The 18890-nt window shown below is 44.2% G+C and overlaps 3 protein-coding genes across 4 annotated transcripts in view; all 3 read right to left on the reverse strand.

Moving 5' to 3' along the window:
• Nucleotides 1–644, reverse strand: part of ash1l (ash1 (absent, small, or homeotic)-like (Drosophila)) — a 30628-nt gene extending 29984 nt beyond the window's left edge. For both annotated transcript variants that reach the window (XM_076755398.1, XM_076755397.1), the window contains exon 1: nucleotides 473–644. The gene's annotated coding sequence lies outside the window, so the exon portion shown is untranslated. The remainder of the gene's footprint in view (nucleotides 1–472) is intronic.
• Nucleotides 645–1897: 1253 nt separating this feature from the next.
• Nucleotides 1898–7979, reverse strand: rnf115b (ring finger protein 115b). Its single transcript, XM_076754856.1, has 10 exons — nucleotides 7867–7979; nucleotides 7540–7726; nucleotides 5858–5916; nucleotides 5657–5714; nucleotides 5358–5569; nucleotides 4631–4699; nucleotides 4443–4521; nucleotides 4108–4201; nucleotides 2737–2852; nucleotides 1898–2538 (listed from the first exon to the last, which is right to left on the reverse strand). Exons 2-10 carry the CDS (start codon nucleotides 7615–7617, stop codon nucleotides 2416–2418), a joined length of 888 nt encoding a protein of 295 aa, XP_076610971.1. The 5' UTR covers nucleotides 7618–7726; nucleotides 7867–7979; the 3' UTR covers nucleotides 1898–2415.
• Nucleotides 7980–8419: 440 nt separating this feature from the next.
• On the reverse strand, nucleotides 8420–17422 carry scamp3 (secretory carrier membrane protein 3). Its single transcript, XM_076754973.1, has 9 exons — nucleotides 16953–17422; nucleotides 16594–16674; nucleotides 14980–15093; nucleotides 14542–14662; nucleotides 13997–14125; nucleotides 12209–12368; nucleotides 12008–12109; nucleotides 10763–10880; nucleotides 8420–9396 (listed from the first exon to the last, which is right to left on the reverse strand). Exons 1-9 carry the CDS (start codon nucleotides 17004–17006, stop codon nucleotides 9259–9261), a joined length of 1017 nt encoding a protein of 338 aa, XP_076611088.1. The 5' UTR covers nucleotides 17007–17422; the 3' UTR covers nucleotides 8420–9258.
• Between the last annotated feature and the right edge of the window lie 1468 nt (nucleotides 17423–18890).

Here is an 18890-nt window from a genome sequence, read left to right on the forward strand (position 1 = left end):
CGATTCAAGCTAATTTCGCCCTGCATGGCTTTAACTTACACTGCATGTGGGCTCCAAATGAGCAGCAAACGCCTACAGTTTTCAAAGTATTTGTGTAAACCGAGCGAATATGACACAACCCCGGACAAGTGATGCACATAATCTTACATCTCCGTCACATTCTCGTAGGCACTCGTGTTACTACATCTCGGCTACGACGGCTAACGATGCACTAGCAAGTCAGCGAAACCCGAAAAAAAATCTCCCGACTTTGGTTCGAGGACAAACGCACAATTTATATCGACTGAAACACACACGCGAAAAATGTGGTGAATTATATTCCAGTGGTGTAAAATAAGAGATGCAGCGCCGTGTAGGTTATTAAAAAAAACACTAACTGTCAACAAAATGGCGGCTGCGTTGAATCAACAGAGACCCGAAATGGATCTCCCTCTATTTCTCCTTCCTCGGTGCAAAAATCCTTTTTCCTTACAGCAACTGGTATCCGTAATATCTCCCGAGATGCTCCAAAATCCAGTCCGACACGCCGTTAGCTGGGCCTGGATGTGTCAGCACGGGCCTCTCTCGTCAATCGGGCCTCCATGTCTGCTCAGCCCGTATCGCTACTGTGTCAGTACAACACGGGCATTCTCAGTCCCGGAGAGGAGGGAGGGAGGGAGGGAGGGCAGGAGGACGGACCGAGGAGGGCGGAAGGGAGAGGGGAGGAGAGGAGAGGAGAGCAAATGTCGGTCGTACGCGGTTCCTGCGGTCCCCGGGCATTGACAAAAATGTCTGTGTTTCATTATTTCACTATTTTGGGCCGCCGCGGAGGGCTGTGTTTTGGGGCCGGTTCAGGGTGTGTGTGTGCTGGTATGCAGCCGTCAACTGTCACCGTGGCGGTGCCTGGACTCAGCTGCCACAGAGCGCGTCAACATCACGTTACAGCACGGAGACAGCTCCAAACCTCCAACTGAGTCATTCTGCTCCATCAGGGTGGTAGTTCTTCTGTTAGAGCCGAAAGTAGCTGTCGACTAATCGATCAGTAGATTGGCGGTAAATTAATCATCAACTTTTTTTTTTTTATTTTACATATATAATCAACTAATTAATGATTTATTAGACATCATGTCGCATCTGTAACTTATCAAATCGATGCTTTTCTTCTTTTTCTATGTTTTATGTCATTTTAAATAACGTGTTTCATTCAATTATACTTTTTTTTTTTGCCAATTTATACACCAAATAATAAATTGATAGATTAAAATAATGATGACAATCATCATAGTTGTAGTGCTGTATCCTATTTTATTCTTTCCCATTCTTTATTGTTGCATTTGGTTTTTTAGATGTGGCATAGTCTATATTTTACTGAAGGTTGGGCTGGATTATAGTAGACTCACCTGTTCTATAAGGGCTGCAACTGCTTAATTTCATGGCCATCACAAATTAAGGTGCAAGGTGACCTCGTGTCTTCAACTTGCTTTTTTTGTCTGACCAACACTCAAAACCCCCAAAATGTTCAATTTACGCTAATGCAAATCAGGGAAAAGTAGCAAATCCTTACATTGGAGAAGGGCCAGATACTGTATCATGCCATATTGACACAGTATATTCTATACTACTCTATTATATTATATTATATTTTATTGGATCAGACTATATTCTGTACTCTACATATATTACCATATTCAAGTAAACCTTTCTGTTGGATTTTAGGGGAAAAAAAGCAGTGCTGACCACAAAATGCAAAAGAAACACAGAAAAGCCTTGAATATGCTCTCAAAATGAAATTGCCATGCTAACCCAACTGATTATTAAACAGGTTGAAAGGTAGACCAATAAAAAGTCTGCAATATGGCTGTGAATATCTGCCTCAGAATCTCTCGTGATTAGTGAGATGAAAGAAGGTGCAGAGGGTGAGGATCACAGGGTTAGGCTTTAATAACAGCTTAAACAGAGAGGAGATCAGCGCTGAATCAGACTGGGTGGAAAAACGCCCACAAAATGTACTGCATTAAGAAATCATCTAACCAAGAGCCTTCATGCAAAAGTGTTACTTCATAACTCTGTGAATTCCCATCATTTTGACAACCACTGGCAGCTCAGTGGTGGTGAGTTCATGACATCAAAGTCAGTCATTCAGAAATCCACCTCAGAGGGCAGTGAAGAAGGACATCACCTCCGCAGCTTGGCAGCAAGCTGCATGGTCCTTTTTCTGTGTAGTGTGGCTCAAAAAATGCTGAAGATGTTGGAGTAGAAAACGTAAAGGTCCTCAGCAGAGATGCGTGAATCAAGTGAGAGCTGAAGCTGCAAAATCTGACTCTGATGCATGTATTTTATTTAAAAGCAGTCATTGTGAGGGTAGGGGGGGACGTCTGAGGTGAGACGCGTGCTTCTTGAAAACAGTAATGGAGGTAGAGTTGCTTGGCCCGTTTCTCAGATCGCCTGCCGCTCCTGTTGCTCCGTCCTGATGGAGCGGGCTTCCAGGGGTTCTGATGTGGGCGGGAGGCTGTTGTCGACACCGTCAAGGCTTTTTCGGCACACTGGGCAGGTATCGTGCTGTGACGGAGAGAGAAATGCTTATTAACCTGCAGGCAAAAAGTCAGCAGTAGAAGAGCAGAAAACTGCAACACTTCTGGATAAAAAGTTTCCATGTTGTCGTCACATCCCTCAATTCAGGATGTGTGACACACCGTTAAAACCTCCATGATCTAACACATCTTCAGCCCACTGACCACATCCACTCCTCATCCTTACCAGCTCCAGCCAAGGCACTATACATTCACTGTGGAAGTAATGGAGGCAGGGTAGCTTCCTGACAGATTCCCCTAATGAATACTCCTCCCTACAAACTGGACACTCCAGTCTGCAGTCTGGGAGAGAAAAACAAGAAAAACAGAAACAGAAGGTCTGAGTGTGTGCATGAGGAAGACACACACAAACATACACACACCTACACACACATAGAAGTAGATACAGAAAACAGTCATAAAATGTTTAATGATTCATTCGACCTCAGATGTGCAAGACAGGTCTATAGGCCATTACACTGTAACACAGTGATGTATTTATAATGTAGTCCTCTATCATTTCATGAAGCGAACGGGGTTTAATGATGTGTAAATAAAGATTTAGCAGCTCTTGAACTACTTTACAATAATCCACATTTCTAAAAGCTTTAACCTCGGTCATGTTTTTATTTTAATACAGCTGTTTTGGGTTTGCCAGGCTGAGTGATACCTTTCGCTGGTATATATCATTGGCCGACATAGGTATATGCTTTGTCTTTCAGCAGCTCTTTGTTAATTAGAAGCAACACCTCCATGAACTGTGTGAGCCAGACCAGAAATATTTATCAATGACTTTCTAATACTATGGTTAACATGGCTCAGTGGTCTCCTTTTTATAGTAAAGATGAAGATAGGAAAGACACAAAGAGGGAAGGAATAACAATAGAAGGGAAGGAATGAAAGGAGTGGGTGTAAAATAAGAGGAGGGATGAAGAGACAGGAAAGGAAAGATGAGAGGAGGGAAGGAGAGGTAGGAGGCTAAGGAAAGATGAGAGGAGGAAGTGAAAGATAGAAGGGGAACTGGTGAGAAGGTGAGGAAGAATAGAAATATATAAAAAGGAAAGAAAAGATAGGAGGAGTTAAGGACATGCAGGGGGGGGAAAGGACAGAAGGGACAGACAGAGAGGACGAGGGAAGGAGAGAGAGGAGGAGGAAAGGAAAGACAGGACAAGGCAAGAAGAGAAATGAAAAGAAAGGAAAGTTAGTGAAGAAAAATTGATGGGGGGGCACAAAAAATAGGAGAAGATGAAATACAGAATGGAAAGATGGGAGAAGGTAAGGAGAGATAGGAGGAGAAAAGGACAGACAAAGGGATGGAAGGAAGGAAAGAAAGATGCGAGGAAAGTTAGGAGGAGGAGATGAATGACAGGGGAGGAAAGGAAAGATATCAGTCCTCATTATCAGTCCTATAGTGTGTGTATGCCATATTGTAAAAAGGAAACACTTCAACACAAATCTCAATATCAAAAGCCAAAGTTTTCAAGTCGGCCTCCTAATATGAGACGTAGTGGACTGATCACGTGATCCGGAGCGCAGTATGCCACGCTGGGATCACTACCTGTCTGTTCTTGAGAGATGCAAACAGTTGGCAGGGATGAGATCATCTCCTTTTCTGCAGGGGGTGGACCTGTGTTCTCCAGCTGTCCTAACAGCTACAGTTGGGTGGGAAAAGAAGCAAAGTGAGGTGAAGAAATGAGGGGCTGAGGGAAAACAGAGGCAGTAAAACAAGAGAGTCGCAGTTTGTGTAGACAACGAAAGACGTGGGTGTCGAGACCGGAGGAGATATGAAAGTAGGTTTGTTACAGAAGGTTGAGAGAGAGAGAGAGAGAGAGAAGAAGAAGAAGCCGAAGGAAACCGCAGTGCTTAAAAATCACCACCTCTGATATCACTGACCTCTGTGATGACAGTGTCCAGACCTCCCTGACCCCATGCATAATCTCCAGGGTTTGCATACAACTGTAGCATGCTGGATCTGAGAAACAAACAGAAAGAGAGCAGCAGAGGGAGACAGGGGTGTTGTCACACAACGTTTGATGGAAACAAAAGCAAATGATGTGAATCGAGAGTTAAAAAGCGTTTACAGTGCAGCTGGTGCAGCACCGGGGTTTCCGCTGTTGGCAAACAGGCCGGCCAAGAACTGCTGCACGATCCTTGAGAAGGCAAAAACAGACAGCAAAGATGTCTGCTTTAGTGTGCTTTCAAAACACACTTTACTGCATATTCAACAGTTTCTGGTGGGGGGGGGGTTGGGGGGGGTATCAAATGATGCATGCAGGTGTTCTCTTCAGCTTCACTCGCCACACAACAGATTAGGAGCGTTATGCAGGATAGTATGTGTACGGTGAGTCTGATACTGAGACAAAAGAGGAAGATTCCCACGTCTGCTCTTTTAAGTAAGATGAAGAACAACGAGTCTGAGTTGTTCTTATCAAATTGTCACATCAGGATCCTGAAGCGTGGAAGCTTGATGAGTATATAATGAAATAACTGTAAAACCACATCATTATCAGGTGATGAAGGAGTGGGGAAAAGACATTATGCTCAAAAAACAAAGATTAGAAAATCTGCTCTGACAATCAGAAATCAATTAATTCTGCAATCCACTATGGGTAAGCACAATTCATTTGGAAATGCCTGCATTCTGCTTTTATTTATGTTTTACACAGCGTCTCAACTTGTTTGGAATCGGGGTTGTCTGTTGGTGATACTTCTTCTGTACATCACCAGACATTAATAGAGCGACATCTATGAATACTACAGGATTTTTACACCCTCAGAGTTCAGTTTCTGTGTACCATGTCCACACACCCTTCCACTGCGGGCCTTTGCTCAGGCCTGGGAGGCCTCTCTTGTTCAGGCTGGGAAGGAGACTCTGGTTCTCTGGCCTCGCCAGCACCTGGCGACACCGGAGAAGGACGGCTCTGACCTGCAGGTACCTGCTCACTGTCGTCTGGGTCGGACTCTGAGGAGGGCGGATGCGACAGAAGAGCCGAGCGCTCCATAAACAGCAGCTGCCATAACTTGGAGTGAGACCAGAGAAGCAACGTGTCAAACAAAGCCTCAGAGAAAGAAGAGTGCTCATATTAAAATGCCATTTGTTCCCATACCTCTGAGAACAAAGGGTTTGAATCTTCACTGGCCACTGATGTGCTGTCCTGCAGGAGGCTAGACAGCAAAACAAAACACAACATTTAAGAGGCTGCAACTCTTCAGATGTGCCTCCACAGTGACCACTCTATGCATCTTAATACTTAGAAACATGCTTTAAAACTATAACAGTACATTTTAGCACCAAAAGCGAGCCCTACCTGGAGTCTTCTGCCACCTCCTCAATGAAGCCTGAGTCACATCTGGGGCAGACGAAATCCTTGAAGACGAAAAACATAAACACTTCACAGCCAGAAACAAACGTGGATACTCAAACTTCTCATACCAAAACTCTGGGGATCAATCATTACATCTAACAGCCTCCATTCTTCTTCAAGGCTTTTGACAAGTATGTGACCTGGCTGCAGAGACTGGCTCTCTTTCAGCCACAACAGCATTAATGAGAGCACCACCTGGCCCACGGTCAGCGTTCCAGTTCACGTCGTTGGACGTGAGTCAGGAGTCTGTGCAGGCCAGACACGTTCTCTCACACCAAAATCAGAAAATTTCTTTCTTTATAGATCTGGTCTTGTGGACATTGTGGCCATTGCCACGTTAAGATTTTTTGCATCTTTTATTAGACTGAAGCGGGGGAAGTGAGGGATTGAGTATACAGGGCCCTCATGTGAGGAAGGCCCACAAAGATAATGAATAGCTGTGGATTTGGGGGATCGACCCATGGAGAATGCCTATATACGGCATCCACAATATTGTGCTACGCCTCTGTGCATCGTAACCACAAGGCCACTGGCCACCCAGGTCACTGTCATGTTGGCACAGAAAAGGGCCTTTCCCCTTTCCCAAACTGTTGCCACAAAGTTGAAAGCAAATGATTTCCTGAAATATTACAGTATGTCACCGTAGCATTGTTACTTACCTAAACTAGAAGTAAGGGCCTGAATCACAAAAAACAGCCCCATGAGCAAGTATCTCTGTGCATTAGTGGTAATAAGTACATAGTTACTGCGGTGTCCTCTGTTTGATTCAGGCTGAGAAGCTGTCACGTCATCCCTTTTACCCTCTCCCCATGTTTCCTGTCTGTCTCCAGGTCGACTATCCAAAAATAATCTTAAAAAAAAAAAAAAAACAAAACTATACACATGTGTTTGCGCAGGGGTGATCACAAATTTTACGGCCACATGGTCTGATCCAATCTCTCTCACATTCTCAAACACACGTGCGCTGTTTGCTCCATCGTGACACCATCGGTGCGTAATCGTGCCGTGAAAAGTGCCAGCTGCGCAACAAATGCGCTCTAGCAGTGTCTCTCACGCTCCGAACTGAGCCACCAGAGGAAATGAATCTCCAACAACAATCACTTACAGAGAGATCTCCCTCAGCTGGGCTTCACCGAGACAACAAGGGGGGCAAAACAAATCTGGCTGCAGGGGCTGAAGGCGCCTATTTGCGGCTCTAACGCTTTAGGAAGCCATGTACGTGCTGGTGCGTGTGGTGACACCCGGCCAGCCCCTCTTACGTCTCTCGGCCGCAGCTGACAGTAGACAACTGGACACAAAGTCGCCAACAGTGGTGCTTCTAAATATGGCAACGTGAATCACCAGATTTGACTCCCTCTCTCTCCCCAATGTAAGATCTCGGTGCGCGCTGAACGCACGTACACAAGCACCAACAGGCTGCCATACGTGCGCTTTAAACGATCCCGGTGATAATCATTTTCAAGCAGACTGTTACAGATCAATCAGTTAACTTTGCCCGTTTAAACAACAGAAAGAGCTCTAAAAGTAAAAGCCCGTGCCTTCATGCGCGCGGGGACGATCCCCAGACATGCACGTGTGGGGTAATGATAATAACAACAATAATAATTTATTCTAAAGTGACTCACCGGGAGTTTGGGGTTCGTCTCACATTTACAGCAGTGGCAGAAAAACCGGTGTTGTTGTGCCCCCGCAGCCTCCGCCATCTTCACGGTGAAACGCAGCGCCTGACGTCGCTGTGGCAGCCTGTGGAGGTCTCAGACGGATCAGAGCAGTCCCGGAGGGTCCGGTGCCCGGGTCATGTCAGAGAGCCAGCTGCAGATGGCATGTTGGTATTACTAATGAGCAGGCGACACACTCCTCGCATTGCAGTTTTTCATAAATAAAGTTTAGTAAGTAAATATTTTTAGGCTCCTTACGCGATCGACAAGAATACACACACAGGCTAAATTTACCTGCGGCTCGGGGACAGGACGTGCGTCGGCCGGCGCTGCAAAAAATCAGCAGCAAACAGAGAACCAGAGCTCAAAAGCAACAAGTTGCCAGGCTGACATCACGGGTGCAGTTTCCTTCAAGTGTGTTGGGTGTCGCCAGAGAATGAAAAAATTGATTTTCTCTCCTTAAAAACAGAAATTTAGCTTAAACGCACCGAATCCTCCGCTTGGATTTGAAGCCAGTTTCACGGTAGAGCTGGACCAACCCATACAATGATCATAAAACACATGGGTAAAACACGATCCAACACGTAGAAACACTGGATAAAACACCTGTAGGGTCATTAGCAGCAACATCCGCTTTAAAAACATCTGTCCTATTGCACAAACCCTTTTACCTGCTATGTTTGAAGTGCGAACAAGATATGTGCTCCCCACTTCTATGCTAGTAAACTGCACCACACCACCCATAGATACACTACATTTTCCCAGCTGTCTTAAGAAGAAAAGCCTCTGGTGTGCTTTCTTCAGAATAGCCAATAAGATGAGGCAACAATAAGTGCAGTAGACTGTATAAGCATGGCAATATATTTTATTAAAACCAAGATAGTGACTTGTTATAAGAAGAGCCACGAGCAACACCAACAGAACAGTGACAGATATATTGGTAACAGAAACAACACATGTTCATAATCTTTACAGTATGAGAGGTTTTGGCAATAAGGTAATTAGGCATTCTCATTTGAAATAATAACAAAACAACTTGTTAGTTTACACTTAAGCAACAACAACAACAACAACAACAACAGAAAAAAGCCAAAGTCGAGCCACTCAGCTGTGGATCAAATGTTAGAACCGCGACATTTCAGTGTTCAGCTCCAACCCTCCGTCTCAAACATGGCTCCTCATAAACACAATGTACATCCAAGTCATTCAAAAACAGGGAGTATCCAGGCGAGGGCTGTCCCACTTGGCACACAGCTTATTTCATACAAAAAAAAAGAAAGAAAAAAAGCATTTTCCCTGCATTCGCTGATGCACTTAGTATTGGGGTGTTTCTATTTTACCTGACACTTGGTACAACTGAGCTGAATTTCATACAGCTCCACATCATCACATCTCACACCATCTCTCTGAATCTTGAATCAGCACATGAGCTGTTCACTCCCAGTTTGGTGATGTAGCTAACCTGTCCTGTACACCTTTAGAAATTAGACAACCCCACCTCTGTGTCATGCAGGTGACCTAAGTTGCCCAGGGCTAATTATCCCCCCGCCCCCCCGCCCAAAATTCCAATCACCTGTGGGGAAATAAATACCAAACTGATCCTCTATCAATCTGAAAGGGCCCTCCTCCTCCTCCTCCTCCTCCTGCTGCTCCTCTTCTCAGCCTCCCAGCCCCTCTCGTCCCTCTCTATCGAGGCGCGGTGAAGGCCCCCTGGGCGGCGTTGGCAGCCGCCTGGCGGACAGCCTGATTGGCCATGACTCCGGTGGCGAACTCGGCCTGGGCCTTCTGAAAGCTGGCATCGGTCTGCCTGTACAGACTGTGGACCTGAAGGACGGAAGAGCAGAGCGCGCTGACACCCGATACATGCAGCAGGTTCATCATCATATCATGCACATTGTGAGGGTGAAAAGGATACGCAGAACCCGATATTGCGGCTATTCTTCGGACTGTTTGTTATCTACCGACTGCTTCATAGTAGGCGCACCACCTGGATGCAGCCGGCCGCGAGCGCTCGCACAGACCGGGTAAGCGGTGCAAATACAGTTTAACAATTCTGACTCCAACGTCTTCGTCTGACTTAATTCAGGAGGAAACGTGACCCACCAGATCATGTCACAGCATTATCTACCATTCGTTTCAGCCTTATTGAAAGCTTTTATAAGCACAGCGCAGGATTTAAATGAGTGCTTTGCATGGATGAACGACTATGATTATTTTTCTGCCTTTTTGTGTGATATCCTGCATCACTACTAAATCCAGTGTCCATTCCTCTCCAGAACTATGCCGGCACGCTGAGTTAACAATGTGTATTAAAGTGAAACTTCTGTATTTTTCAAACTGGAAACTGGTCCAGTATTGAGTGCTGAAGCTGACAGGCTCAGATTGTTATTGTAAGTGTCTGATCCCTCCAGAGAAAGACCTTTTTGTTAAAGAGTAAGACCCTTCTTGTTTAACCAGAAACAGCCGCTCTCCTCGAAGCCGCCAGACTCCACGGACAGAAACGGTAATTTTATCTCATCGTAAAACACACTTCATTCAAACTCGACAGGGACAAAATAAAACTCACTGAGGTCGACACGAGTGAGAGGGAGAAGCAGTGGGGGAAACCAGCGCGTTGAGTCAGATTATTCTACATCGACGGTGCTCAGATTGCAGGCCGTCCCTCGCTCAACACTGCACCAGTTTCAGTAACTGTTCCATTAGTCACTTAAACGCAAAAGCGCGAAAATGGGGTCCAGGTTGAAAAACACTGAAGAGCTGCTCATGTGAACATCATAAACTGGTCTCAGAAACCAGAGGGGTGAAACCAGGCTTATTTCGGTACGTCAGGCTTATGTTGAGGATATTCTGTTTCATAAAGGAGGTTCACACTCTATCATCATGGAAACTTGGTCCAGACCAGGTCAGCTTTCAGCCTCAACCAGTGTTGCAATCAGTCTGCCAGACTAAAAAAGACTCAGAAAGGTTCCTCCCTGTCAGTTCCTCTTCACTCCCACACTGTGAACATGTAGAATCCCTTTACTCGTGTTTCTACTCTATGGAACTCCTGCTTTCATGTCACTGCTCTGAATATCCTCTTAATTAGTCCATACAGCGGCTGTGTGACTGACATTTATCAAAAACACAACCTTAATTTGAAGGGCTACCTGTGAATTTTCCCTGCATGTAAACAAAATGATTCAGTTTTCACCTTCTTCAGCATGACAACCCCCATGGCGGTTTGAGCGGTAAAGAGGATGGCATTTATCATCATGATGGCACCGACGGGGATACTGGTCTTCAGAGCAGCCAGGCTCACGATCCACCCACTGCGGGAAAAGAGACAGATTTAAAACCAGAGAGGGAAGAAAAGACAATTAATATCCTCATTTGCACCTGCACTTAGGAAGCAATCCGTGAGCGAATGTTATCCTGACAATGACATTTACACCTGGTATTAATTATGTACTCATTATCTCTGTTCTGTCAGCATGAGGACACTTATTTAAAGCAGAGCAGCGTTAACAAAATGAGCTGTCTGTTGCAAGAAAAAGTTTCACTGCCATACTTCCAGATAGTCCAGAGTCTGATTGTATCCTGATTGCAAACAACTTCTTTCATAGCAAAGACTGACATGTTCAAGTGGAACTAATAACGTAAATGATGACTGACAGCTGCAGAAGGAGTATTCAGATCCTCTATTTAAGAAAAGGATATTTAAGTACTGACCGTGCAGGAAAATGGGTGTTTTTGGATTAATATTGCTGCTGCTTTAATATGTGTGTTGCATTTTACTGCTGCATGGTAAAGGTTGAGGTGATTTTAACCACTTTATATCCCGTTGGGTAGTTTAATCTAAAGCAATGCATCATTTTCTATAAGAGCATCATGTCTGTAGCATTGCTGTATCTCAAAAAGTCGACTTTTCTTGAGCTGAGATAAACAGCCTGTTTCCAGCTTTGTGACGACGCGTTTTCCAGTGAATCCCAGTGAATCCCTGGTTTATTCAGGTTAAGAAGGAGGAGAATTTTCTCAGCGCTTAAAGAAATACTTTATCAGAAAAAAATGAAGTCAAAATCACCAAATCTGGAGATATTGGACAGGAAGGGCGTGAAAAATTGTAAAAGTAAAGCTGTCAGACAAATGTGGTGGAGTGAAAACATGACACAGTCATTCAGTAAAGTACTAAGTTTCATTCCACCACTGCAGTTAGGCTTGTGACCTCCAGTGCTTTGCTGCTGTGCACACTGGCTCACTGTCATGTTGCTATCTGGGACACTTAAATGGAGCACATTAATTTTTCGTTACACCTGTGCTTTTCCTGTTATGACAAGTCAAAAAGCCCCTGTGCTCACTGTGCTTTAGCATGAGCAAAATTACCTGACACAGATTGTTTTCATGCAGGTTTTAACATGAAAAACTGCAAAGAGTAACGTATAGTGTTTATTAGTCATACCTGAAGCCCCATCCAGGGATCCCGATAGTCATGATGACGTAGACGACCACTTGGGCGAAGAAGACGAAGAAGAAGACAAAGAAATTGAAGGAGCTGTCACTCCTGGAAAGGAGAGGAAAAAACTTTAAATGGTGAGCGAAGGATAAAAGTTACACAATGTTTTTAGGCCAGTGGGCTCTTTTTGAAAAATCAGGTACACACCTGAAGGCTTTGTACACAGGTCGGTACCAACAGACGAAGGAGCAGGGGGTGAAGAGGAGAGCCCAGAGGATGGCGAGGCCTAGGCCAACACCACCGGAGGGGTCCACGCAGAACATGGCCAGGGAGGAGATCAGGTTGAAGAGCAGCGTGCAAGTGCAGACTGGACATCGATAACGGAGGACACAAAGAGTTCAGAGGAATGAATGTTAGTGGTTGAAGAGTAAGCAGCACTGCAGTCTTTGTTGCTTTGTTACAGAGCTGTGGACTAGAACACCAATCCAGCCCCCCCTTCCCCTCTCTGAAGAAACTTGTGAGGATTTGGCTGATGTAACATAACGCAATGCATTACTTCCCTTTGCCTTCTGCTAAGTTTAGAGTTGGCTCTGTCGGTTGTCCTTCGGTTGAGGCTGAAGGAGGCTCAGGTTTTGTTTTCAGACACACCCGAGGAACTTAATCATTGTCACTGTTTGAAACGTTCCTTCTTCTAGATGCATTATGGGCCACACATTATTAAAAAAGGTACATATATTCACCATTAACTAGTTGCTTATTAGCATGAATATTAATAGCGTCGGGCTCTTTATTAGTCATTACAAAGCACTCATTAATGCTGTATCCTGGGGGTTATGAATAGGTTATTAAGATCATAATTCATATACAACAACTGAATTGGGGGAACACTGTTATTGGGGGAAAACTCTTGGTTAATGGCCTAGTAGTTGTAGAATATGGTCATGCAGAATAAGGCATTAATGCACGCTTCATAATGACTAATAAAAAGCCAATATGCTACTAATATGCATGCTAGTTAAGAATGAATATGTGCACCTTAATCTAAAGAGTTAAGGCATGATGTGTCCCTGATATATTAGAATTAAATAATTATAATAGCAGTTGCTCATTCAGAGGTAAAGCTCAATGATCCAAAAACAGCTATAAGGAACTGACACACAGAGCAGAGCGCACGATGTTGACAGGAAGCATGACACTAACTGTCAAATATATATTTGCATTGTACAGTTTTACAGGCTTCCAGTCACGCCGGGTCCAGGACTGGTGCCAGGCCTCGGAACATTTGCTACCATTTGTTATGATTCGGCAAAAAGCAGAGTAATAATTATAGAGCTTTATAGGCCACTACTCCATAGGCCTGTAATTATCCAAGTAGGTCACAAGAATGAAAGGTTAGCAGTTCATCACCGCTGCCTTTCAGCATTCAACTAAAACACAGAGTGAAATGTGGAGAAAATGTCGCGCCGACACTTTCTCTTCCTCTTTCTGTCATTTTCAAAATCTGCATCCAGCTTCATTTTAAATCCTGAGATTTGTGATCATGCATGTGAACCAGAAAACAAACTTCTTTTTGTGTGCCTACTTTGGGTGGGTCATTAAGAAGAACTAATTTTCACCAATTTGTCGATGCCACCGGTGAAAAGGGCTGAACCTTCAGCTGATTTCAGCTGGTTCCTGTCAAAGCGCTCGATCTGGCAGTAACGTGTCGGAGTCTCTGTGCAAACATTCCAGCTCACGCTCTTGACAGTACAGTAGAAGTCACACGGGCATGAGTCAGCGCTGGGTTCAATTCCTTAAGGGATTCTTTCACTTGCAATAGCACAGCGCTCGACTAATAAATCTCAAGCGCTAACAGGTGCAGATTTTGTGTCCGCTGCCGCCTGCCGCCTGCCACCCAAACCTTGTTGTTAATTACGTTACATTATGAGTCTGATGTTGCAACAATGATGCTGGGAATTCACACAACAGCACACAGTTAGAGTTACAGGAACTCACACATCCAGAAGTAGTACATGATGGTGACGGTGCGCTGGAAGCGCTGAGTGATCTCCACACTGATGTCCTGGTAGAAGCAGGGGCCGACCGGGCAGAACGAAGGCAGCGGGGGCCAGTTATTCTGACGGGCTGATGAAGAGAACCGAGGGAAAATTCAGTGAAATCAACAATACATTTACGCATCTGAGGTACGTATTTACAGGGCTTGTACAGCTTTTTAAAGAGTGGAACTCAAGCACTTTTAAGGTACTTAAACCAAACATTTCCTCGAGGCTTGCTTGCTCATTTTTAAGGCCTGTAGGCAACAAACAAATATGATGACAGGGTGGTTTCCTTTCAAATATTAAAAGATTGTTGGTTGAAATGAGTGACTGTGTAGATGAAACACCAGATTATGTTGAAATGAAGCATTTTTGAAGCTGTATATTTAAAGTCAACCATATTCCAACAGTTAAAATTGAGCATTTTCCAAACTTTCAAGACTTTGTACGATTTAATTTTTGTCATGTTTTCTTTCACCCCTCCCCTCATGGCCCCTCTCTTACAGGCTCCAGGGCCCAGGCTGTGTGACTCCAGCTCCCTTTCTCTCCTCTCCAGCTCCCGGGCTTTCTTCTCCAGCTCCTCCTGCTTCCTCAGGAGTTCTGCTGTCGTAGCATTCACTGCAGTCTAACACAGGGAGGAACCGAGTAAGTGAGGCATCAGGCCTGCATGTCAAGTTTCAAAGGAACAGGTTGTGCTAGTGTTATAAATAATGAAAAGGGTTATGTAAAGGACCCGGTTATCATAAGAGATTCCCAGAGGTGATGCTTTCAAGAAATGCGTGTGAATTTATGTATCAGCACTGACAGCCAGGTGAAGCTTCAGGTGTAAAAATGTCAGCTGTTCTCTATGTAGTTATCAGATTGCAGCAACAACTCGTGGATTGAGTGAGTTAGTCAGGGCAGGTTACAAGTGTGCAAGTGTCTTTACAGCAGCATGTATACCTGGGAGTTATAGGAGCCATAGTTGCGAGGCTCAGTGGGTGTTGTCCTGCTGGGTGGGGTCTGTGCAGGCACAGATGGAGCAGAGGGAGAGGTGGCTTCATACGGCGGCGGAGGCTGGGGAACACATTTAGCACAAAAACAGACACTATGCATCAGTCTGACCTCATGCAGCTCAACCTGTAAGCAGCAATTCAGATCACTGTCACAGCCAGATTTCGTATCGGATCATACTGGACATGGTGGTGTCTTAAAACATCACACAGATATGGACGTTAACTCCCTTCACTATAGGAAAAAATATTCTAACATGTACAAATAGCCTTTGTATTTTATCCCATATCATAGAGCACCATGATGTGAGGAAAAAAAGAACAACATCAGATCAGAACTTTTCCCAACTCATATGTCATCTGTGATTTTGCTTTTGGCCACAGCACATTGAACAACTGTGAAAATGGGTCATTAAAGGACAGTGCCAGCACCAGACCACGACCACAGCGAGTCTGCATTGTGCATTACAGTGTGTCCCATAATTCACTGTAAATGACTGCGGGACTAGTTCAGTTTCAAATATCCTCGTTTAGTTCCTGTCGCTGCAGCACTTGGGAATATCAGCAGATGACAGGAAGTACATGTGAACCCAAGCTGTTTCCTAGCAACCAAGCACACTATAACGTGCAACTGAGGTGTACATCACTGAGCGTTGTGTATATTTCTGCTCTCTCTTTTGTGTCTGCTTTAGACGCCTGTATAATGTGGTATATTTGCACAGTCTTCATTCTCAAGTCTGGATGACAAACAGCTCTGGGGCCCCAGAACTCTAAAGGAGTAGCTCCAGCATTACTCTACGCCAGCTGGTTTCGGGCTGTTTTAATTAAAATTTGATCTTTTGCAGCACAATAGCACAAAATCAGCTGACATGCTGAGGGTGTTAGGGTGGCTGCAGTTTTATTTCTTAACCTTGAGATATTGTTGAGAGGTTTTTCTAGCCGGGTCCCACACAAATGAATTGCCACCACCGTCATCTGTGACTTGTGCATCGATTCAAATAGAATTAATGAGCAAAGTAAAAGCAAACGGCCATTCGTTCTGACTGTCGGGCTACTAAAGCTCCACAGTGAATTGCAGTAAAACGTAGTCAGTTACTATATCTGAAAACAACTTAAACATATCTCTACGTTATTTCCATTAAAAGACATTTAAACATCCAATTTGTGGCAGTGTATTTAAGCTGCTTTTATTAGTTTATGTATTAGCTTTTACAGCATTAAACATCCAGCTAAATGGCACTTCAGGCACTGATTCTGCAGCCTTGTGCTAACAGGTTTCATACTTATAAATTAACTTGTCTTAATTCAAATTAGCACACAGAAAACTGGGAGCCAGACGCTCTTTTGTTTTAGAAAAACTGCGCTAAATACACAGACAGAGTGGGGATTTGATGGTTCATAGGGTCCAAATTTCTGCCCCTGAGGCCCCTAATCTTCCTTGCAAGAGCATAAACATGCCCAGGAAATGACACTTTGGGACTGTTGTGTTTTACACTATCTGTACAGCACGTTATCAACAAACCACCCCCTTATTATCTCAGAGTAGGGAGGAAACCTTGCTCACCCCAGTCGTATTATCAAATGGGTTGTACAGGTCCAGTGTGGCATATCCTGTGTTGCTGCTGTGTTGAGTCACTGCAGGGTCCTAGCAGACAAAACAAAGGGTCATTTCATTAGCACAGTGACAAGTTTGACTTGCTGGGACATTAATCCTCATTCAACAAACCTGGGCGGCTTTCATTCATTGTTTACAAGAGCCACAAGTGGCTAAAGGTTAAGGAGGGCGGACAGGCCCAGAAAAACCGTCACATGAGCGACATCACGTCTGCTATTACAGAGCCAACATCGAGGACTTTCATCCCTCAAACGCACCATGACAGACGGACACCGGCTAACGTTAGCTTGATACTGATTTCCACCCACCTGAAAAGGGTTGTGGTCGTCCATCGGCTCTGGAAAGCTTGTGTATTTTGACATATCGAGGTTTGCTGGTTTGAGGAAAGAGAGCTATAACGCCAAGTTGCCACCACTTCCAGCTGATGTTATCGTTAGTTTAGAAGGGAAAAAATTAGCTACTGGCCCTCCTCGAGCAGATAAAATGCTGCGTTTGTTTTATTTTCTAAATCGAAAGGGAGGGCGGTGTAACGTTAGTCCGTTCATCCAGTCAGCTAGCAACCCGCCCCCCGGTGATCATAACCCCGCAGTAAGATAACAGGGGGACACGATTTAACGCAGCGGAAAGGTCGATAGTTGTGTTTCCAGGTGTTTTCCCCCCAGTCCCCACTGTCAGGGTCTGGACTGCGGCTACGGTGCGTCGCCGGAGGGTAAAAAGGATTTCGTTATTTTCTCCTGCAAGTGGTACAGGAAGTAAGCAGCCGAAGACTGGGTCATGTGACTGCTGCTGCGGCAGAGAAGCACGTGGGAACACGAGGGGGCGGGGCCAAACGTGCAACGAAATTATTATTATTATTATTATTATTATTATTATTATTATTATTTGTAGTATCAGTAGTATTGTTGCTGTTGTTGTTATAAATCAAAGTGAAACAGCTTACAAACATGTTCCAAAAAAACAGACAAAACTAGCTGAAACATGCCAGAGGTTAAATGGTAGATAAAATCTAATCCAAAAGGTTCCACAGTTCGACTGCAGACATCATTAAAATAAACAGCACATCTGCATATGGACAAGAATGTTACAATAGATATAACTTGAGAAATTTTTCCAAAAGATTCTGTAACAGTAAGAGCAGCTCTGTGTAAAGTGTGGGGTTGTTTCACTATAAATTTTCATGTTCTGCTGTTTTTAAAAAAAAAAAAAAAAAAATGCTCTCCTCCTCTTCCAGTAGATGTCCCTCTTGTGCCTTGAAGGAGTCATCTCCTCCTGCCTCTCTGGTCTCAGCTGGCTGATTCTCAGGTGCAGAACTCAGGAAATGCAAAAACATTTATCCATTTTTATCATATTTTCATAACATTGGATGCTGACACTTTAACATGCCTTCAAAATTAATGTTGCTCCAAAAATGTTGTTTTGATGGAACTTGTTGCTTTACTCTCAAAAGTTATCAGGTATGACTCTCCCAGACTTACTATTGTTGCACAGTGATAAGGTTCATACAGCTTTTTCCTTTGTACTTCTCATATGTGACCCTGCAGTCACAGGTCTGAGCAGCGGCAGGAAGGAAAACACCTTTAGTTTATGCACACTTCATGGCTGAATGTCCATGTACAGTCCAGCCTGACCTCTTTTCATTCTCTTCTCCTACAAGTCACATGGGATCACATGGGTGAGGGCAGTCATATGATTTTGTTGCAAACACATACTGTAGGTTGGACTGTCTCTCATGCACACTGCACACACAGTACAGTACGTATGCTGTGGGCCTACAGCCCCTGTTACTGGACCACCTTAGTATTTATGAGCAGATCTTAACACATATGAACCTCTTCAGAATTCAGTAGTAGCCTTATGGTTGGGGAAAATCATCTTAGTCCATATAGCCTCATATTTAGGTTCTTTATCTGCTTGTCCCGGCTCTTCATTACAGCTGGATGATGGTTACACTGAGTGGAATATTCAAACCCAGGGCTCCATGTTTTTATGGCAGCACCATTTCATCACACCAAATGGTCTGGATGTCTTCTGCATAAGGGGCCCAAACTTTTTCCCCTGGAGGACCAAACCTGGAACATAATGGTGGGCCATGGGCCAAAGACCTGTTATTAAGATGTCAAATGGAACTGGGATACCAAGTCTGATAATTAATAATGAGTGACCTTACATATTTAAAGAGCAAGTTTACCTCACAAAAACAAAACAGCATAAACAGTTATTTATGCTATATTTTCAATTTATTCCTA

This window comes from Chaetodon auriga, chromosome 17, assembly GCF_051107435.1.
Source record: "Chaetodon auriga isolate fChaAug3 chromosome 17, fChaAug3.hap1, whole genome shotgun sequence".
In the NCBI taxonomy this organism is placed as follows: Eukaryota; Metazoa; Chordata; class Actinopteri; order Chaetodontiformes; family Chaetodontidae; genus Chaetodon; species Chaetodon auriga.